The sequence below is a fragment of the Sphaeramia orbicularis genome, chromosome 3, assembly GCF_902148855.1.
Source record: "Sphaeramia orbicularis chromosome 3, fSphaOr1.1, whole genome shotgun sequence".
Classification (NCBI taxonomy): Eukaryota; Metazoa; Chordata; class Actinopteri; order Kurtiformes; family Apogonidae; genus Sphaeramia; species Sphaeramia orbicularis.
In genome coordinates this window covers 41,593,513-41,612,754 of record NC_043959.1, presented here as the reverse complement: position 1 = coordinate 41,612,754, position 19,242 = coordinate 41,593,513, and the positions used below count along the sequence as shown (strand labels likewise).

General features: G+C 37.9%; 2 protein-coding genes across 2 annotated transcripts; one reads left to right on the top strand and one right to left on the bottom strand.

The window, feature by feature from the left end:
• The first annotated feature begins 5,910 nt into the window (after nt 1-5,910).
• On the top strand, nt 5,911-10,634 carry LOC115411989 (regulator of G-protein signaling 9-binding protein). Its single transcript, XM_030124295.1, has one exon. The coding sequence runs from the start codon at nt 6,555-6,557 to the stop codon at nt 7,293-7,295; it is 741 nt and encodes a 246-aa protein (XP_029980155.1). The 5' UTR covers nt 5,911-6,554; the 3' UTR covers nt 7,296-10,634.
• Nucleotides 10,635-13,054: 2,420 nt separating this feature from the next.
• On the bottom strand, nt 13,055-18,791 carry nudt19 (nudix (nucleoside diphosphate linked moiety X)-type motif 19). The gene is made up of 3 exons (XM_030131082.1): nt 17,927-18,791; nt 14,023-14,230; nt 13,055-13,771 (listed from the first exon to the last, which is right to left on the bottom strand). Exons 1-3 carry the CDS (start codon nt 18,680-18,682, stop codon nt 13,572-13,574), a joined length of 1,164 nt encoding a protein of 387 aa, XP_029986942.1. The 5' UTR covers nt 18,683-18,791; the 3' UTR covers nt 13,055-13,571.
• Between the last annotated feature and the right edge of the window lie 451 nt (nt 18,792-19,242).

Here is a 19,242-nt window from a genome sequence, read left to right as displayed (position 1 = left end):
ATTAAATCATGAGTGTAACTTAATGTAACATTACAGCGAATGTCAGGACTGTTCTCGTATAATGTGCATTCAGTGCATTCCTTTACTCCAGTCTCCCATCCCCCATGACCTCTTAAATCAGGAGCATATTTGACACGCCTTTCACTACATAACAATACCTACACAATTCTATGCAGACATTAAATATTGCAAGAGAAATGCATTATTGTAATACATCAGCAAAAACATATCTAGAAAGCATCCAGCATATGTTAAAGGAAGGTCCAATGCAGAATGCTTCTGCATTAGGATTATCAACAGACATAACAGAGGTTATCTGAGTGCTTTCTGAAGTGTTTTCTCAAAGCATTATTGTGTTTTAAGAGAAATCATCTTTGTGTCTGTCCCCTTTTGACCATTATCTCGCAAAAAGTGTAGTGATTTGCTGTAAGCTCCATTTCCTACTTAAAGCATTGATTCCATATAGTGAGAATGCATGGCAGTAAGACGGAAGCTGCCATTAAAAGATACATTAGATGGCATTATAGTGCTAATCCCAGGAACTTTAAAACATCATAATCTGGATTAGAGTGTGTAAATCATTTTATAGCATATCATTGACTCCCCATATCAAGTTGTTTTCCTCTCCTTTGGTTTCCTTTTCACGGTTAAGCCTGAGGCTGCTGCTCATCTTCACTTTTTTATTCAAGCAGGAAGGCCTTATGCTCTTACAGCCTTTCTAGCAATGCAATCAGTTGCTATTGGAACAATAATTTGCATGTTCTTGTTTTTTGTGTTACATTTTGACAGTTGGTTAATGACCGTCTTTCCTCTATGAGCTATGACTGTGCATGAAAATGAACCGGACTGGTCACTAAGCACACATCCCTTCAGATCCATGAAAAGTCAATACTTAACTTTAATGAACACACGTATATTAATCCCAAATGTATAGTTTCATAGGTTAACTTGCTGGAATTAGTTGAAGATACTGTGTACTGTGTCCTAGAAATGTATCCTGATAAAATGTTGGTCCAAAGGTTTCTGTAGATCTGTGAACTCTATTGAAGGGATGAAAACAGTCTATCAAAAGATATTCTTTTATTTAGTGTTTTAATGATGGTGCTGGGGAGTTCTGTCCAAAACAAATGTCCCTGAAGTGTTCAGTTCACTTGAGATCTGGTGACTGTGAAGGGCACATAATTCACTTCATTCTCATACTCATCCAACCATTCAGTGAGTCCTAATGTCCTATGGATCAGGTCACTGTCATCTTAGAAGGAACCATCACCATCAGGATAAGTGATTTTAGTGACGTCAAATACTGTGTGCACAATCCATACATGCACTTGTCACATATATGGTGAGAGGTGACTCATCTACTGATCTCACTTTTTCAACATTTCTTGGGATCATTGTCTTTTGAATTGTGAATATAATCTTGTGCTGTCTGAGGAACTGGAGATCACAGTGTTCAGATTTTTTGAATTTTTCCAATTCTGTTCTGCACTGTAGTAGAGGGTGGAATAGAAAAATTTCCTCCTATCTATCCTTCAGGAACATTTCAATAATTTTCTTACATAGTTGCTGAGAAACTGGTGATTTTAGGCCCCTCTTGCCTCATACAGGAACAGACCTATCCTGTATTCTACTTTTTGTATAAATCATGATTACAATTACTTGTTCACATCATCTGTTTGAAAATGCATTTCATTAGATTAAAATATTAATTTAAAATTCATGTAAAATAAAATAATACTCACTTTCCCATTTACATTTCTTCTGTCTTGCCAAGTATTATAGCCTGAATGTGAGAAATTGATGTATTTACAAATGGAGTATAGTCATCCATACTGTTGTTCATACTAGTGTAATACAGGTCAAAGTAAATTTTAATATTACTGCTTTCATTTTTAAGTTGTATTTTCCAAACCCTATCGATTTCTTCTTATATGATATTGTACATACAGCATCTCTATTATAACCTCTGACCCTATTTACTGAGATCATGCCTGCGCAGAGATTACCATCCATGCCCCTGCAATGAGCAACATGGATGTTAAAGTCAGGTCCTCCTGCCATTTTTGATCCAAATTTAGAATCAACTTGGCCTGCTCAACATCATCACCCATGCCACTGAGTATGACTGGTTATTAAATACTTAAGTGTACAATGCAGTACACATGCATTAAAAATCTCTTCTATTGTTTACTCAGGTTCATCCTTTAATTTGTCATACATAGATCTACTACACATGTCTTGAGTCCTTACTGATGATTGAAAGTCTCTGAGTGAGCTTATTCTTAGATGCAGACAGAAACAAAAGGCAGTCATATTAAATTACATGCTTACATTCACTCACTTCTATCGAAGACCAGTGCAATGTTCATGAGGAACAGTAAAGTAGAAACTTTTCACTGTTGTTTGATTACAATATATGGCCTACAATTCTTGGATTGTTAAAGCAAAACAGATTAGTCTGGTATTGTAATCAAATGTTTATTATAAAGCATTTGTCAATGCAAAACAGAAAAAACATAAAGTAAAATAAAACCTTCAATATTCAAATGAGAAGCTCTGACAAAATGTTAACATTTAATAAAAGAGACCTACTCTGAAAAGAAAAAGCAGTATGAAATATTAAGTGAGCGCAGCTATCTGCTTTATAAATACCATTCATTTCAAAAAATATATGTGATTCATTCATTAAAACACATTATTTATTTTTGCTACACTATTTGATAGCAACACTTCTTCACAAGAAATACACATCAGGTTTTCCATGAAGTGCTCACCCTAAAGAGCAATCAGACTACTACATTTGTGACTCATCTTAACCCTTGAAGCTAACAGATTGGCTTATCTACGTTCTAATTAAAGGAACACAGACAGACAGAGTAACAGGAAAAACTGCCAATTTAACAAGTAATCCTGCAATTCCACCTTAATGCAGCCAGGAGATCTATCTACAGGTAATAAATACAGATTTTAATTCCTAAATTTAGATCTGTACAATGGAACATGGTTTTGTTTTGCTCTCCTGACTTTGCATGTTTGTTATTTTAAGCAGTCAAATATACTTATATCCTATTATATTCTTTACATTTGGTTCATATTCGCTGAGAATGAGCAAAATCCAAGTTAAAAAGGATTGCAAACCACAATTAGCTATTTACGTTTGTCAACAAGTCAAAATACTGTTCACATCAATTGCTTTGGGCTTGAGATGAACTGTAATGCAAATGCAACACAGTAGATAATGACTGTTGACAGTTTACAGAACCATCAGTTATTGAATACCTGGTGAAAAATAACTGAAGAGATCTTGCCAAGAGGTGAGACGTTGCCATGGAAACATTCAAAGGAAAGAAGATCCATTTGCCAAGATCTTAACAAAACATCTGACTCAGCCAAGACATTTGTTATTAGTAAGACATCAGTGGCAGCTGAACTATTGAATTTACAACACAAATAAGGAGAGGCCCATAAGGCACAGGATGACACCGATCTGACTATGAATGAGCGGTGGTCATGATAATTCAGGGGGAAAATTCATCTTTATATGTGCACCTGAGGCCAAAACAAGTCATTTTTGATATGCAATAGAAGACATAAATCGCAGATGTCATGCAAAGCAAACAATTATCTTTCCCTCAGTTGCTCAGGCATCTTCAGTGCTTCAATCCATTAGGTTTACGCTGCAGTCACCGGATCATTAGGCCTCATCCGCTTCAATAATGCAAAAAGAGCAAACCAGGCAAACACACAAGAGCCTTATCTGCCTCTCACCTCTCAACACAGCAGGAGCCAAAAAGGTAAACACATATTATCCAGCTGATACCGTGTGCAGTGACTGACATCTTATGAAGGGTTACTTTTTGTGTGCAGATTGACGTATGTTTTATTGACATCTGTGCAACGTCAAATATAATCAGAATAAGAATCAGCTTTATTGGCCAAGCATGTGAACACATCCAAATAATTTGGCTTTGGTTTTTCTTTGCTCATGACGTACAATTTCAGCATAAACCCAAACACACTTAACCCATAAAGACCCAGTGCTACATTTATAGTAGTTACCAAATGCATTTTTCTCTCTATTGAACCTTTCTTTAATCATTTATCACCATTTATTATGATATTATCCTCTGGATTTTGTGTGTTTTTTGTGAAAATCAAGTATTTTCCTGTATCTAATTTACTGATCAAGTAGATGGTCTTAAAATTGATTTAAGTTGAGGGTTATTGTATCAGAAACAGAAAAAACTGAAGAAAAAGTGACTTTTTCAGCAAATACAGGGTGGGGAAGCAAAATTTACAATTAACATGTAGTTGTTTTTTCTCAGCAGGCACTGCGTCAATTGTTTTGAAACCAAACATATATTGATGTCATAATCATACCTAACACTATTATCCATACCTTTTCAGAAACTTTTGCCCATATGAGTAATCAGGAAAGCAAACGTCAAAGAGTGTGTGATTTGCTGAATGCACTCGTCACACCAAAGATTTCAAACATAGTTGGAGTGTCCATAAAGACTGTTTATAATGTAAAGAAGAGAATGACTATGAGCAAAACTATTATGAGAAAGTCTGGAAGATACTATTAAAGAATAATGGGAGAAGTTGTCACCCGAATATTTGAGGAACACTTGCGCAAGTTTCAGGAAGCGTGTGAAGGCAGTTATTGAGAAAGAAGGAGGACACATAGAATAAAAACATTTTCTATTATGTAAATTTTCTTGTGGCAAATAAATTCTCATGACTTTCAATAAACTAATTGGTCATACACTGTCTTTCAATCCCTGCCTCAAAATATTGTAAATTTTGCTTCCCCACCCTGTATATCATTAGTTGAACATACACCAAGGGTCTAAATTCACTGTCATTAATCAAACTCCATGGGTTTTACTGGTGAATCACTGTTGTGGAAGATGACGCTGTTTCCACGTTCACTATGGAGCCTCTGAACATCCAAATATCTGATGAACATAAAAAGATGACAAACTGTATTTTACACCAATTATTTACATGTATTGATAGGACAGGTATTACACATTTTAGATTATTAGACTTTTTTGATCACTGGCAGATGTTTGGGTATTTAAGGGTTAAACATAGACCTAATGTAAACAAACATTCAACTAGAGACAAGGAGAGCAATGGGTTGAGAATAGTTAAGATAAATAGGAATAACTGGGTAGATGTGTACAGAGATCCGGTCTATTATTTATATATATATATATATATATATATATATATATATATATATATATATATATATATATATATATATATATATATAAATAATTATTATTATAGTGCAAATTAGTCAGAGTTTTATACATACAGCAAATTAGTCTGCAATAAAAGATGGATGATGACAGAATTCACTCCTTTTCACAGTGTAGGGGAGTATGAATTCTAATCAAACGGTGACCTAAGAAAATTCAATCAAACTTTTGAATGATTTGCTTACAATAAAGGTTACTGTTGTCATTATTTTTCCACTTTTAACCCTGCTGTTGATCCCTGTGACACCCCTGAATGCCCTAATCACATCAGTCAAACGGTATCTTCTGAGTCATCTGTCATGTTTTCACCTGGGGCTGAAAATATAAGCAGATGTAAGGGTCCTGATCCAAACGGCAGATAGTCTTTTCTTTCTTTTCTTTTCTTTTCTTTCTTTCTTTCTTTCTTTCTTTCTTTCTTTCTTACTTTCTTTCTTTCTTTCTTTCTTTCTTTCTTTCTTTCTTTCTTCACATACACATACGTGACGTTCCCATTCAAGAGCCCTGCCCACAGAAGGGACAGAGAAGCCAATAACAGCCTGCAGTCAAACTAGACAGCTACGAGCGCAAACCAATAGGAGTGAAGCTGCTGTGTTTTGCTGTCAGCCTATCCGTAGATGAATGGCTCTGTTTTGTGGGCACATGTGACCACAGAAGGCGCTTACTGGTATTTAAACATCATCGATTGGGTGCTGAAGTGGACAGCTCCCCACGCAGATAAACAAACCAAAAACACAACACAATGGCTCGCTCTCCTCCTTGTTTTGGACGCGCTAAAGACTTTTTCTCGTTTTGGCACTAACTGAAGGCTTCAGTCTTAATAGTCGATTATTCTATTTTTTTTTTTTCTTTTTCATCATTTACGACATATTGGAAGCCGTGCGTTGTAACACCTGTAGCCGAAGCGGAATCAGGACCGAAAGGTAGTCATTGTAAAACAAAGAAAGGTGCTTTCTCTTCCTCATTTGTTGTCATCCATCCTGCTGGGAAGGTAGACTCCAACCGTGTGGTTTGATCTCGACTGTGGAAGCGCAGTGCTCGTCTAAAGCCGTTTACGGACGCATTAATATCTAAGCTGCTCTCTGTGGCTGCTTGCAGACAGGAAGGAGCATGGATAGAAAGGAATTTGCTCTAACTAGTGCGCTGAGGGGATTTGAGCTGGGGATGTGCTCCTGTGGAAACTAAACTAAGGACAGTGCCTGAAGTCACCAGAGCTCACCACTTCTCTTATTTGGCTTCTTTTATTTGTGATTTCATTTTTTTGTGGTTTTTTTAAAATTCATCATGGGGAAAGAGGAGTGCAAAACAATGCTGGACGCTTTGAATAAAGTCACCGCCTGCTACAGACACTTGGTCATCGCATTGGGAAGCACCTCGGACTCTCAGAACCTCCGAGAGGAACTGAAGAGGACCCGCAAAAAGGCCCAGGAGCTGGCCGTGGCCAACAGGACTAAACTGACTTCCCTGCTCAAAGACAAGACCATCAGTAAAGAGGATCGGGCCGAGTACGAGCGCCTATGGGTTCTGTTCTCCAGCAGCATGGAGCTCCTGGAGGTGGACATGAAGCGGTCTCTGGAGATCGGGCAGGATTTCCCCCTCAAGGTGCCAACCAGACACCTCATCCAAACCGGGATGACCGGCAGCACCACCACCGTGGCGGCCCGGGCCATGAGCGTGCAGAACATGAAGTACGAGGCGGACAGCAACATCGACACGGCGGATCTCCGGGATCTGCAGTCCGAGATCACCCAGGTGAGCCACATGATGGAGGAGATGGAGATGAAGGTGCAGGTGGCGCCGTGGGCCGTCGAAGCCAAACAGGAGGCGGGCGCGGAGCTCAAGTCCAACATGAGCGTGGGAAATTCCTCAGTGGGTGTCATCTCCATCTGCGAAGAGGAGCCCAAGGAGGAGGACGGCGGAGGCAACCGGGACGCAGGGTTCGCGTCGATCTGCGCTGTGCTTGTGTTCTTTGTCATCGTTATAGTGGCTTTGGTTCTAGGCTATTTGGTGATCAATATGTCCTGAAGCTGTGAGCCCACCCTGAGGGACATCCTGCGAAGGCTTCCCACGGGAACGTCATCGTTAGTGTAAGAGGAAGCTGCTCCAAAACACAGAGAAAGAGCTTTTTTATTTGGAGTTCAGGTGCTGGAAAATTATGGACTCACCAAGTTATTTTTCTCGGATTTGTGAATGTAAGCGGTGGAGTTGAGGAGTTGCACTAGATAAATGTAGAACAACAACATAGTGTCATTAAAAAAAATGGATCAGCTACAGTTTGAGGTTAAGGCTTTTGATGGGCCATGGGGTCGAGTATTTTTGGAAGAGGAAAAAGGCATAACATGACGTGACACCGTTTGGCCATCAGGATGATATAAAAAACACGTAATCCAAGTGGATTAGTGGAAAAGCTCAAGCGTAAATGTAGCCTACTGTTAAGTATTCCCCTGATGTTCTGCTGATTGATGCTTTAAATGTATGAATTCAATCCAGAAAAGTCAGACATGTAGGCTATGGCCATGGGAACCTAGTCAGAGGGGGAAAAGGCTGATGCTGTTTGGAGAAAAGTAGAGTTAAAGTCAGCGATTGCTCTTCACATCACATCAAACCTCAGGTTGGATGTGATCATCTGCACTGTTCTATTAGCACAGGTTTAATATATCATGAAGTATCTACAGCCAGATTGTATAGGCCTGCATCTTCATCACAACAAATCACTATGTGCTTCATGAGCGCCTTGGGACCTAAGAGACATTCACAGTCTTTTAATAATGCACCCAATCACTGTAAGCCTGTTCATGTTCTTTTTCAGGGTTTTCTTGCAAACAGTGTTGAATGTATTGTATTAACATGTGAATAGAAGGTTTGTACATACAGTCTACTGCTGTGTCAGATAATGTACATACAAGTAAGTATATTTATTATAATAAAATTTAAAATCACACATCCAGTGTTTGTAGTGTGAAAAAGAAAAATCCTTCCAGATAGAACCAAGACAATATAAGCACAAATACTGGCCATGTCTGATATGGTGTTCTCATTCCAAAAGTCAAACCTAAAATACATAATTATATTGTGGTAAAATTAGGTTAAAAGAATCATATCTATGCTGTGGTGTACTGTAGGTATAGGATTATTGCCTTATGGTAAGACTGATCGACCAAGACTCAAAGGAGTGTTTAAAATGAAAATCGGACTAACGCAGATGCCATAATGGTTTTAGTTGTAAGAGTCTTTAAAGATATTCCTGGAATAGCACATGCAGACAGACTGAGGGATTGTGGAGTCAAGTCCTTAACATCATAGTAAGAGTTATTATATCATGGTAAAAACTGCATATACAGTATATTTATTGCAAATAATATATCTATCGGACATAGAACTTTTTAGAAATGAGATAATTGATTTTTAATTGAATACAGTTGACAGTAGTTTGTGGTACACCAATATGGGACAAGCACATCTTTGACTGTTCAGGAAATATTGCATGACAAGTGAACAACACAGACAAGCCAGTAAATTGTCAGTAACTACAAATATTAAAGAAAGCTGTTGAAATATTGATGCTGAGATGTTGCTCTGCGGTATGAGGATTCTGTCCCCACTCTACCCCGTGCCTGGTATCATCTGCAGCACAGCTGCACAAAGATAACAAGAAAGTCCCAAATATCATCAACCTTTTACACATTTATTGAACTATGTTTCTGGTGTGAATTGTAGTGTAGTAAGTTCAACAGATATTTTGTCAAAAGAGCTCTGAAGTGACTCTGAAGACCCCCCCCCCCCCCCGCCCCCCCGAGAACAATCTGATTTATTCATTGTGTAAGGTAAACAGACTTATGCTATTTAAAGATCATCAGCATTAACAGCAGGCAGTATGTAATAATTTCAAAAGATGAGATTTAATTACACCTAGACTTATGTGTTAAGAAGAGGGCTGACACCTTGTGGGGATATTGCATGCAACATGTTTTAACAAAAATTAACCTTGCATCTCAGGACAGTGATCATAAAACATACAACCGAGACATTATTTTATTCAGTAGATCACATGGCTTTTTCAGCTGCTTTCGTATTTCCTATTCCATTCTTCCCTTCCCAGTCTGTCAAAAAAAATAATAATAAAAAAAAAAGAACTTTGAAAGAGACACTGCAAAAAGATGCAAGACAAAATGACTATTAAATGTCCAGACACCACATAGTTGACAGTATTTACAGGGCTTTTGATGTGAGGAAATCAGTGTCATGCTTTTCTCGCACCAGGTTTTCTAGCATCTTGTTTATCCTCGTTGCCATTTTGCAGAAACACTAAGCACAGCTAAGGATGAGTCAGGAACCTCTTGAAATTCATGATGGACTTACATTGTCATTCGGAGATTTCAGAGATCCAAAAATATAAAAGTGATTAATTAAACACGAGGAAGACAGGGAGAGGATTTGAATAGTGGACAAGATAAAGGCTCCTAAAACACGGTATTCTGAAATTTTGTCTCCTTATTCAAACTGAGGAGAAATATCAATGCTGAATTCCTCTTTAATGAAGCATTGAAAATGTTTCAAGCATGCTGGAATGATTTTGTTGCAATCTCTGTTATGTAAGCTGTTCCTCAAAATAGCCGCAGTTTTAGAATATATGCTTCATTAGATATAAAAATTGATCCTAAGCCTTTCACAGGTGAGTACACTGACTCTCTGCAGTTGTGTGGAGGCGTTTTATTTTAACTTATGCATGACAGAGCTATTTGTTTGCTTCACTCTGTCGCTCGGAAACAAACTAAGCAGACTGGTTCACAGAGAGGCAAGCTACACACTTGGCAGATATACAACTGCATCCTCACCTCATCTGGACAAAGATGGTGGGTTTTCAAGGCTGTGGGTTGCCATAGAAACCCTCAATGGACTCTACAGCAAAAAGCACTGAAGGATTGGCAGTGTTATTTCAACTCACTCATTCTGCCACCACTATACGTAGGACTCTGTGACAGGAGATGCAGTGTGAGGACAAGGGTAGGGGAAGGGGAAGGCTGACCGGGGACAAATTCTCAGCGTCTTTCCCTGCTCTGCTAAATAAAATGTGTCATCTGAATGAAAATCAGATGAAGTCACACCGAAGAGTGACTCACCACCACAGAAGAAAATGTTTCATTCAAGATAACTTAGGATTTCCTGGCTAAAAGAAACAGAACCATTATAACCTTCTCTAATATAGAGATTCAGACACTTTCTATTTCCCTTTTCCATATTATACTCAGCAGTCAAACCAGTCTGTTACATCTATATATAAATCTGTCATAATCTGCCTGTTAAGACATCACACATTGTAAAACAAAATGGGAAAATATTCTTCTTTAAACTCATTACTCTGCTAATTTTACTCATCTCATTCACTGATAGTGAACTTTCAAGCTCTAATAAACAAGCAGTTTAGCTTGATGAGGTATCAGTATAAAGATCAAATTAATAATAAATTAACTGAACCTTTAAATAATAAATTCATTCATAAATGCCAGACACAGGGTACAACTCATTTGACAGTGATTATTTCCGAGGAGTTATTAATTTGCCATGAAGGACACTGCTGTGAGCCAGGAACACATCCAAAGAGAAAAGGTGGAAGCCCTGCAACGTGTCGACTGCTGACATCTGCACTCCCACCATAAAGGAGCATCCTCACACTCACATAGTATCACACACAGACTCGCATCATGGTAGAAAAATACGCCTACTATTATGTTTAACAACTGTGAAGAATTTTTGTTGCTGAGTTTGTGGATTGCAGGATTGCTTTCCAAGGTATATATTAGATGAAGCTTGTTTCTATAGTTACATGATAAATTTGGTAAAAATAAAACATTATGTAATTATTTTCTTTATAGTGGGAGGGAAAGTACAACTTAAATATCTGGCCACAGCTGTTAAGAGCCACACAAAACTTAAGTTATGTTTCCATGTTTAACTTTAGAGGGCTTGATAACTTTAAAAAACACTACATCCTCTGACAAACGCTTTGACATAATAACACTGACATCAAAGTTGTGTGTTCAGATACATGACACATTTAAGTACAAATCAACATTAGGCATCTCAGGAACAGCTTTACTGCACCTTTGAAATTAACTCTACATCTTTGAAATTCACTGGAGGGATGAACCATGTTGGCTTTTGAACCCAGAGGTAGCTATATGTGCACAAAAGGGGCGGAGCTATGGTAACACGCCAGAACCATCTGTGAGGGGTCAGAGGTGAGCTAATGCTAAGCGCTAGTTTAATTACCTTGTAAAACTGTAAACGTCACCAAGCATTGAGTAACACAGTCATTTTACAGTTTTGTTAGAGGAACCACAACTAGTGGAGCTGTCCGTCAGGGAAAATTCAGTTTATTAAATAAACAGAAACACCAAAAGTGTGACTCAGAAGTCAAACAAGCTGTCACACAGACCTGTCAATGAAAACCTGACGTGACCAGCACCTAACCTTCTTTTCACCCTGAGATCAAAACAACAGTAGGACCAGATCAAGCGAAAGTGAACATCAGTGTCAAAAATTAAAGTTTCACCTGTCATTTTTCAAACAAGCTCATTTTTTTAATCTTTAGAACTCTATTTTATAGAACTGTGTACAAAATTTCAGTATCACTTGTAGAAAAAAAGATATAAAGATATAATCAATATAAAATGAAACAAAAAAAGACTAAAATATATAAATGCACTGTTAACTTTAATATTTTTTTCTTGCTTGTATAAATGATATTTTAAGTCTGCAAATCTGTAGGAACTAATTATTCAACAGTGCAACATAGAAAGGTTATGTACAATCAAATTATTTGTAAAATATGCTCTGCTATTAGCTGTATAAATCACTTCAGTTGTAATAGGTTTGTTAAATTAAAGTTTATTAGCATATTTGTAGTGTTTTAGTTCCAGCAAATTCTTTTATTATGACTACTGAACAAAGTGACAGACTACTGTCCACATGTCACAACGTATGTGTTCATAAAAACTTATTTAAACATTTTTATCCAATATTGATCACAATTGTAGTTTAACATCATAGCTAAAGCCCTGTTTCATTTAGTACCAATTTCTAATGAGAACAGCATGTTTTGTACATTTGTGTAAAGTGAAAAAAAAGATGTTCATTTTGAGTCCCTGTGTCACATGGCAGTAATTTCAGAATTTTTTCCTCAAAATTTTGTTTCTGTAAATTGTAACATGCCATGTGAAGGTACTTACTGAGACCTATTCATGCATGTATTAAACATGAAGATAAGTTATTTAGTTTTCAACACTGAGCTTATTGAACATGATATGTGTCCCTATGTCACTGCTTGATCTGGCCCAGCAGTGAATTGAAAGATGAAACAACAGATCACTTATTAGAGGTGCAAAATAAAACAACTGAGACTACAATTAGTATTGGTAATTCGTGTTCTTACAGCAAAGTTCAGTGCTTTTTGTAGCCAACCCCAGCAGCAGTCAGTGATATTACACTTCAAGATACAGGGGTTGGACAAAATAATGGAAACACCTTAAAAAATCAACAAAATATAATTTAATATGGTGTAGGTCCGCCTTTTGCGGCAATTACAGCCTCAATTCTTCGAGGTATTGATTCATACAACTTGTGAATTGTTTCCAAAGGAATTTTAAGCCATTTTTCAGTTAGAATACCCTCCAACTCTTTTAGAGACGATGGCGGTGGAAATCGACGTCTTACTTGAATCTCTAAAACTGACCATAAATGCTCAATAATGTTGAGGTCTGGGGACTGTGCCGGCCATACGAGACGCTCAACTTCATTAGAATGTTCCTCATGCCATTCTTTAACAATTCTAGCTGTATGGATTGGGGCATTATCATCTTGAGGTGAAGGTGTTTCCATTATTTTGTCCAACCCCTGTACTTAAGCACTGGCTTCACTTCAGAGGCAAAGTCCTTTCCCCCTGTAGCTTACAATAAAATAAACTGCTCCCCAGATTTGATAAACCTTTCAGAGTGCCTTTGTATGTAAGTCAAACCACTAAAATTAGTTAGAGGTTTTACTTGTACAAGACGGTCATTATAGGAGTAGTATGTCAGCAAAATTTATTACATTAAAAATATAATGTTAAAACTGGTTGATGAGCAGACTTGTTATTACCTGCACAAGAGTCCAAGATAAAGACAGTAATTAATACAGCCAATAGATGATTCCTTAGAAAAATAAATTTCAACCATCAACAAGGAAACATTGTTGCATGTTTTCACAGTATTCTTTTTCCTTCAATGTATGTGATCAGAGGACCTTTGAGACTTGTAGTCCAAATTAAAGCTGGGCTTTTGAGTCCATTGGCTGAGCAGATCTAAGGATTGGCAGCAGGTGGTTGTACTTGGGTGTGATGGTGATCTTTAGATTTACAGTGTATGGATCCATCACCACAATACGGTGCAATGGGGAATCCTCTTGATCCTGGCTTGAATCCACCACAGACTCTCCTGAACTGTCCAATGGGTAAAGTTTATCACCTGAAGAGATTGATCCAATGAGAGCAAATACAGAAATATAACACATATCATATTGTTTCTTATTAAATAAAAGGTACAAATGCACAACAGAGAAAACAAAACCACTAAAAGATAGCAAAAATTGTTGAGCAATTATTATCAGTCACTTAGCAATCCTATCTTAAATAGGCATTTAATAGATTCGTCAAATTCTAAACAATATGTTAATTGTTCAGGTTTCTCCTCATACACACTGAAGTGAAAACCAGTACCTGGCAGCAGCGATATGTAGTGGTCATCTTTTAATAAAACAACAGGCATCCATTGCTCGCAGCCCTCTGTGGCACGCTGGCTGGAAAATTTGTGGAGATCACTGAGCAGAGGAAAGCGGCACATGCGGCTCAGCTCATAGAACTGTGGAGGGGCGATCCATAACTCCCGCTCTCCAAAGCGCTGTAGAACCTCTGAGGGTGTAGACCACTGAAACCCAGAGTAAGAGACAGGAACACTCTCATACAGTTGAGTATTGGAAAATGATGTTCTGTGAAGTATTTCCAACAATCAGCATTCCACTTTAATTTAGTAGTGAATATGCAAGGACTTGTACCAGACAGTCATCCATTTTGTTTTCTATTTAAGCCCTGAACATCTAGATTGCAATAATGTAATCCATTGTTGGTCTTAAAATAAAATTACAAAAAAAAAAAAAAAAAAAAAAAGGATTTGCAGATGTCCAAATTGAGTATATAAGTATGTATTGAGCCTCATTTGTGAAACTAACTTTACTATTTAATTTTTGTCTTTATCACTTTGATACACCAATCCATTTAATTATTTGTATCTGTAAATGTTTGTAACTGACCAAGCAAACACAAATGCACTCTTTAACTGTCAGATATACATGAGTTGAAGGTAAAAGTTCTTTGGGGGTGTACGTGCTTTTAATAATTAAAAAAAATTTAAGATATGTTTTAAGACAGGGTTTGTGGGTACTCTTGTTAGGAAATGGCAAAATTTTTGATAAAAAATTAAATTCTTTAACATAATTTTGGAATTTCTATTAAGATCCATCCATCCATTCTCTTCCGCTTATCCGGGGCCGGGTCGCGGGGGTAACAGTCTAAGCAGGGATGCCCAGACTTCCCTCTCCCCAGACTCCTCCTCCAGCTCTTCCGGGGGGATCCCGAGGCGTTCCCAGGCCAGCCGAGAGACATAGTCTCTCCAACGTGTCCTGGGTCTTCCCCGAGGTCTCCTCCCGGTGGGACATGCCCGGAACACCTCCCCAGGGAGGCGTCCAGGAGGCATCCGAAACAGATGCCCGAGCCACCTCAGCTGGCCCCTCTCGACGCGGAGGAGCAGCGGCTCTACTCCGAGCTCCTCCCTGGTGACTGAGCTCCTCACCCTATCCCTAAGGGTGCGCCCAGCCACCCGACGGAGGAAACTCATTTCGACCGCTTGTATCCGGGATCTGGTCCTTTCGGTCATGACCCAAAGCTCATGACCATAGGTGAGGGTAGGAACGTAGATTGACCGGTAAATTGAGAGCTTCGCCTCTCGGCTCAGCTCCTTCTTTACCACAACCGACCGGTACAGCGACTGCATCACTGCAGACGCTGCACCGATCCGTCTGTCAATCTCACGCTCCATCCTTCCCTCACTCGTGAACAATTACTATTTAATTTTTGTCTTTATCACTTTGATACACCAATCCATTTAATTATTTGTATCTGTAAATGTTTGTAACTGACCAAGCAAACACAAATGCACTCTTTAACTGTCAGATATACATGAGTACATCTTCTATTAAGATATTTGGAAAAAAATGGAAAAGCAAGCACAGATAATAAATAACACAACCCAAAAAGCTTGAAACAAAAAGGTGAACTGGTCAAATGATACGTTGACCCTGTGAATCCACTTGTCATGGTGCTACGGTCCAGGCACACATGAAATATTGATAATAATGATGATAATCAGTTACAAGGTGCTTTACAAAATACACACGCAGTATAAAAATGCCAAATCATAAGCGAAACAAGCCAAAATGCACTAAAATAGAAATGCTAAAACAAAAAGAAGAAACAGAGTAAAAGAAACGTCATAAAATAATGAATAATTAATAGTTATGTGTATTTTTAAAAGGTTATTCCACAGTGTTGCTGCTGTAACAGAAAAAGTACAGTCCCCTTCAGATTTCTGTCCGGAACCTCTAAATGCATTTGGTTTGTTGATCTGAGTGGTCTTGGGGCAGAACAAGGAGTTTTAAGTTCAGTGACAAATGACAGAGTCAGAACATGAGGAGACTTGGAGGTGATGAGGGGCTGACGAAGGGAAGGGTAACGTCTAAATCAAAAAATGAATTTAAAAATACCTTTTGAAGACATATATTTTGAAAGTATATTACTTCTAGTGTCCAGCACAAGTTGTATTTTTTTAGAAAAATGTTTTTAAAATACTTAGATGGCCTTATATTCAGCATAAATTTATGTTTGCATTCTCTGTCTGTCAGTACAATTTAAAGCATAGCCTAAATTTGATCCTCTTCTATTGGACCTTTATTATACTTATGATAAGTTGTAAGGTCAATTTAAAAACCTTTTGCTACTCTTTTTTTTACAGTGGTTACAAATATCTAATAAACTGAGAAAACATACATTAAAATGTAGTAAATTAGTTTATTAAGGTATCTGACTTTGTAGACATTATATATGCAATGCATATACAAATAAATATGCTGAATAAACAATTGAAACTTCTAATTCTTCTCCCTTGTCCATCCATTACCATAATGGCTGTGCCCATCCATTACACTTTACAAAACTCTTGGTATTTTATGCCCTTATACGTATATTGAAAAAAAAAACAAAAAAACAAAACTGTTTAAGCCTTTTTTTTTTTTTTTTTTTTTACAAATAGACACCCTAGAGGACCAACAGTAAAGATTTTACAGTTTTATGAAAATTGGAACTGCACTTTAAGGCAGCTTTTATAAAGTGATCAAAAACAGATGTAATTTCCTGTCCATTCGTTACTGAGCATTTTTTTTTTTCTATTTTTAAGCCAGAAAATAAGGTTAAAACATTTTTTTCAATCATTATTTGTGGCAAAATGAGGTGTCATTCATTGTTATATCATAAATAGTTGTGAGAGGGCAAACAAAAATGTACTAAGGCTGTCCATCTGTTACTGCTTGGCCAGCCCCATGAGTAAAACCTTACATTTGAATTAAACAATGTGGAACTTAGAGAGGTTTAATCCAGTTCACACCAGGGGAGTAATTACAGATGGGGTGTGTACACTGATATGCTGAATGCACAGTGATGGAAAAACGTTTATGGACACTCCATGCATTTATGATATATTACATTAAGAATCACTCTTAAGTCATTGAACATTGAACCCAAACTCACATGCTCCTTTCTGCACGTGCACTGTTCCACTGAGGACAAAACTGGATGTTTAACCAAGATACTGAAACACAACCAGGGCATGACATGTTGAAACTGTCAAGAATTAATTTTTTATTACCCTGCCCCCTAAAGGGGAGGCAAGGGGTATTGTTTTTTTGGTTCGGTTTGTTTCTTAACACTCTAGCAGCAAAACTATTATTATTAGTAGTAGTGGTTGAATTCACACCAAATTTGGTTTATAGATTGCCAGTGACCCAGAAAAGATCTCATTACATTTTGGGAAAAGTAGGTCAAAGTTGACATTTTTTTTTTAAATTAATTTTTTAGAATCTTTTTTCTCCCTCATATACTTATAATGGGTGAAATTTCACATACCTGTAGCAATAAAACCATAGGCTGAATTCATACCAATTTGACTTCATAGACTGCCAGTGACCCAAAATGGAAAAGAAGTACAAAGTTCAAATTTTTAAGATTTTTTTTTTTTAATCTTCATTTACATATAATGGGTGAACTATGTGAGAGGGGTGGGGTTTGTTGTGCTTGGCACCACTTGTTTATGATTATCAATAAACAAAACAAAAAATCATTTACATTTGTTTGTGTCTGTCTGATGCAGCAGCACCCTTTGAAACACAAACAGATTTTGTGCCATATATTTCCTGATAATATTTGAGATTGTGTAAAATTTTAACAATGTCTGAAAACTTTTTTTTCCCACTGTTGAAGTTCTGGGGTGACTATCTGAATGTTTTGCAAAAATCACCTGAAAGTCCTGGATTTCCTTTTTGTCTTGAAGAGTGTGTGGGATCTCCTTTAAGCAGCAGATGAAGAAAGCTGTGTCAAACCTCGAACTTCCATATCTGCCTTTGGGAGTCAACCAGTTGCCCCACTCATGTAAAGCCCAGATGTTGGGCAACACCTCCAGCTCCCTGCACATCCTGATGAAATTGGATGGGTTTTGGTTCACCAAAGCCCTCCACTTGGTCAGTTCACTGGTACACAGTGTGCTCATACCAGACTGTGTTAGTGGCATGTCATTACTTACTCTCATGTCCTCTATGCTTTTCAATAAACTCTTCTCGTCTGTTTTTGGCACAACTAAGAGCACACCAGACTCCTCAAACGTTTCCCTTAAGGCACAGATCCGGAAGGCAACCTCTCCGGGGATGGGGGAACCTAGTTTCAGTCGGTCAGTGGCGAACATTGGAGGTCTGGTCTCTGGTGGTTGTTTGATTCGACCCAAACCAAAAGTGGGGGAGCTCCTGAAGGATGTGAAAATGTCCAGCCATTCACTCGAAAAGTCCGAGGAGTCTACCTGACCGCCGGGAAACACGTACGCATTAGGCATGAATCCGCTTTTACTGCTTCGTTTCAGCAGCAGGACATCGTAGTCGAAGTGGAGTGGAGCACCGGCGGCTACCGGCGCTGTCCTTGTCCCCAAACCCTCCGCGCAGAGCCGGTGTCCCGCGGCCAAAATCAGAGTGGCCGCCTCCTTCCAGTGCTTCAGCGTGGAATTCATCCTCAAAAACCCCGAGAATGTTTTATGAAACCCACTACTACTACTACTACTACTACTACTACTACCCCTACTACTGAAGTCCTTGGACCAGAGTTACCTGTACCTCAACTATTGTTTTGGCGGAAGTGACGTTTTCAGTTCAATCATGACGGTCCTGGACTATGTCGCCACCTAGAGGCTGGATGATTAACAGACACGTAACACACCGGACAGCAGCAGTAACTACACTTTACATCTGCATCTGGAGAAAACAATCTGATCTTGAGTAAATAAAGAATAAAGAATGCTGAGAAAAAAAAGCAACAAATGTGCTACTATTAGCATCAGAGTCTAAGTCTTTCTTTCTTTCTTTCTTTCTTTCTTTCTTTCTTTCTTTCTTTCTTTCTTTCTTTCTTTCTTTCTTTTGAGCAGATTAAAAAAAAGTGTTTATTTGTGGAAAAATTTTTTTTTGTGTTTTGAAACATCCGGTGCACCAGACAGATACAAACAAATGCAAATTATTTTCTGTTCATTGTTAACAAGATAAATAACACAATTAAATTCTTGATAGTTTCAACATG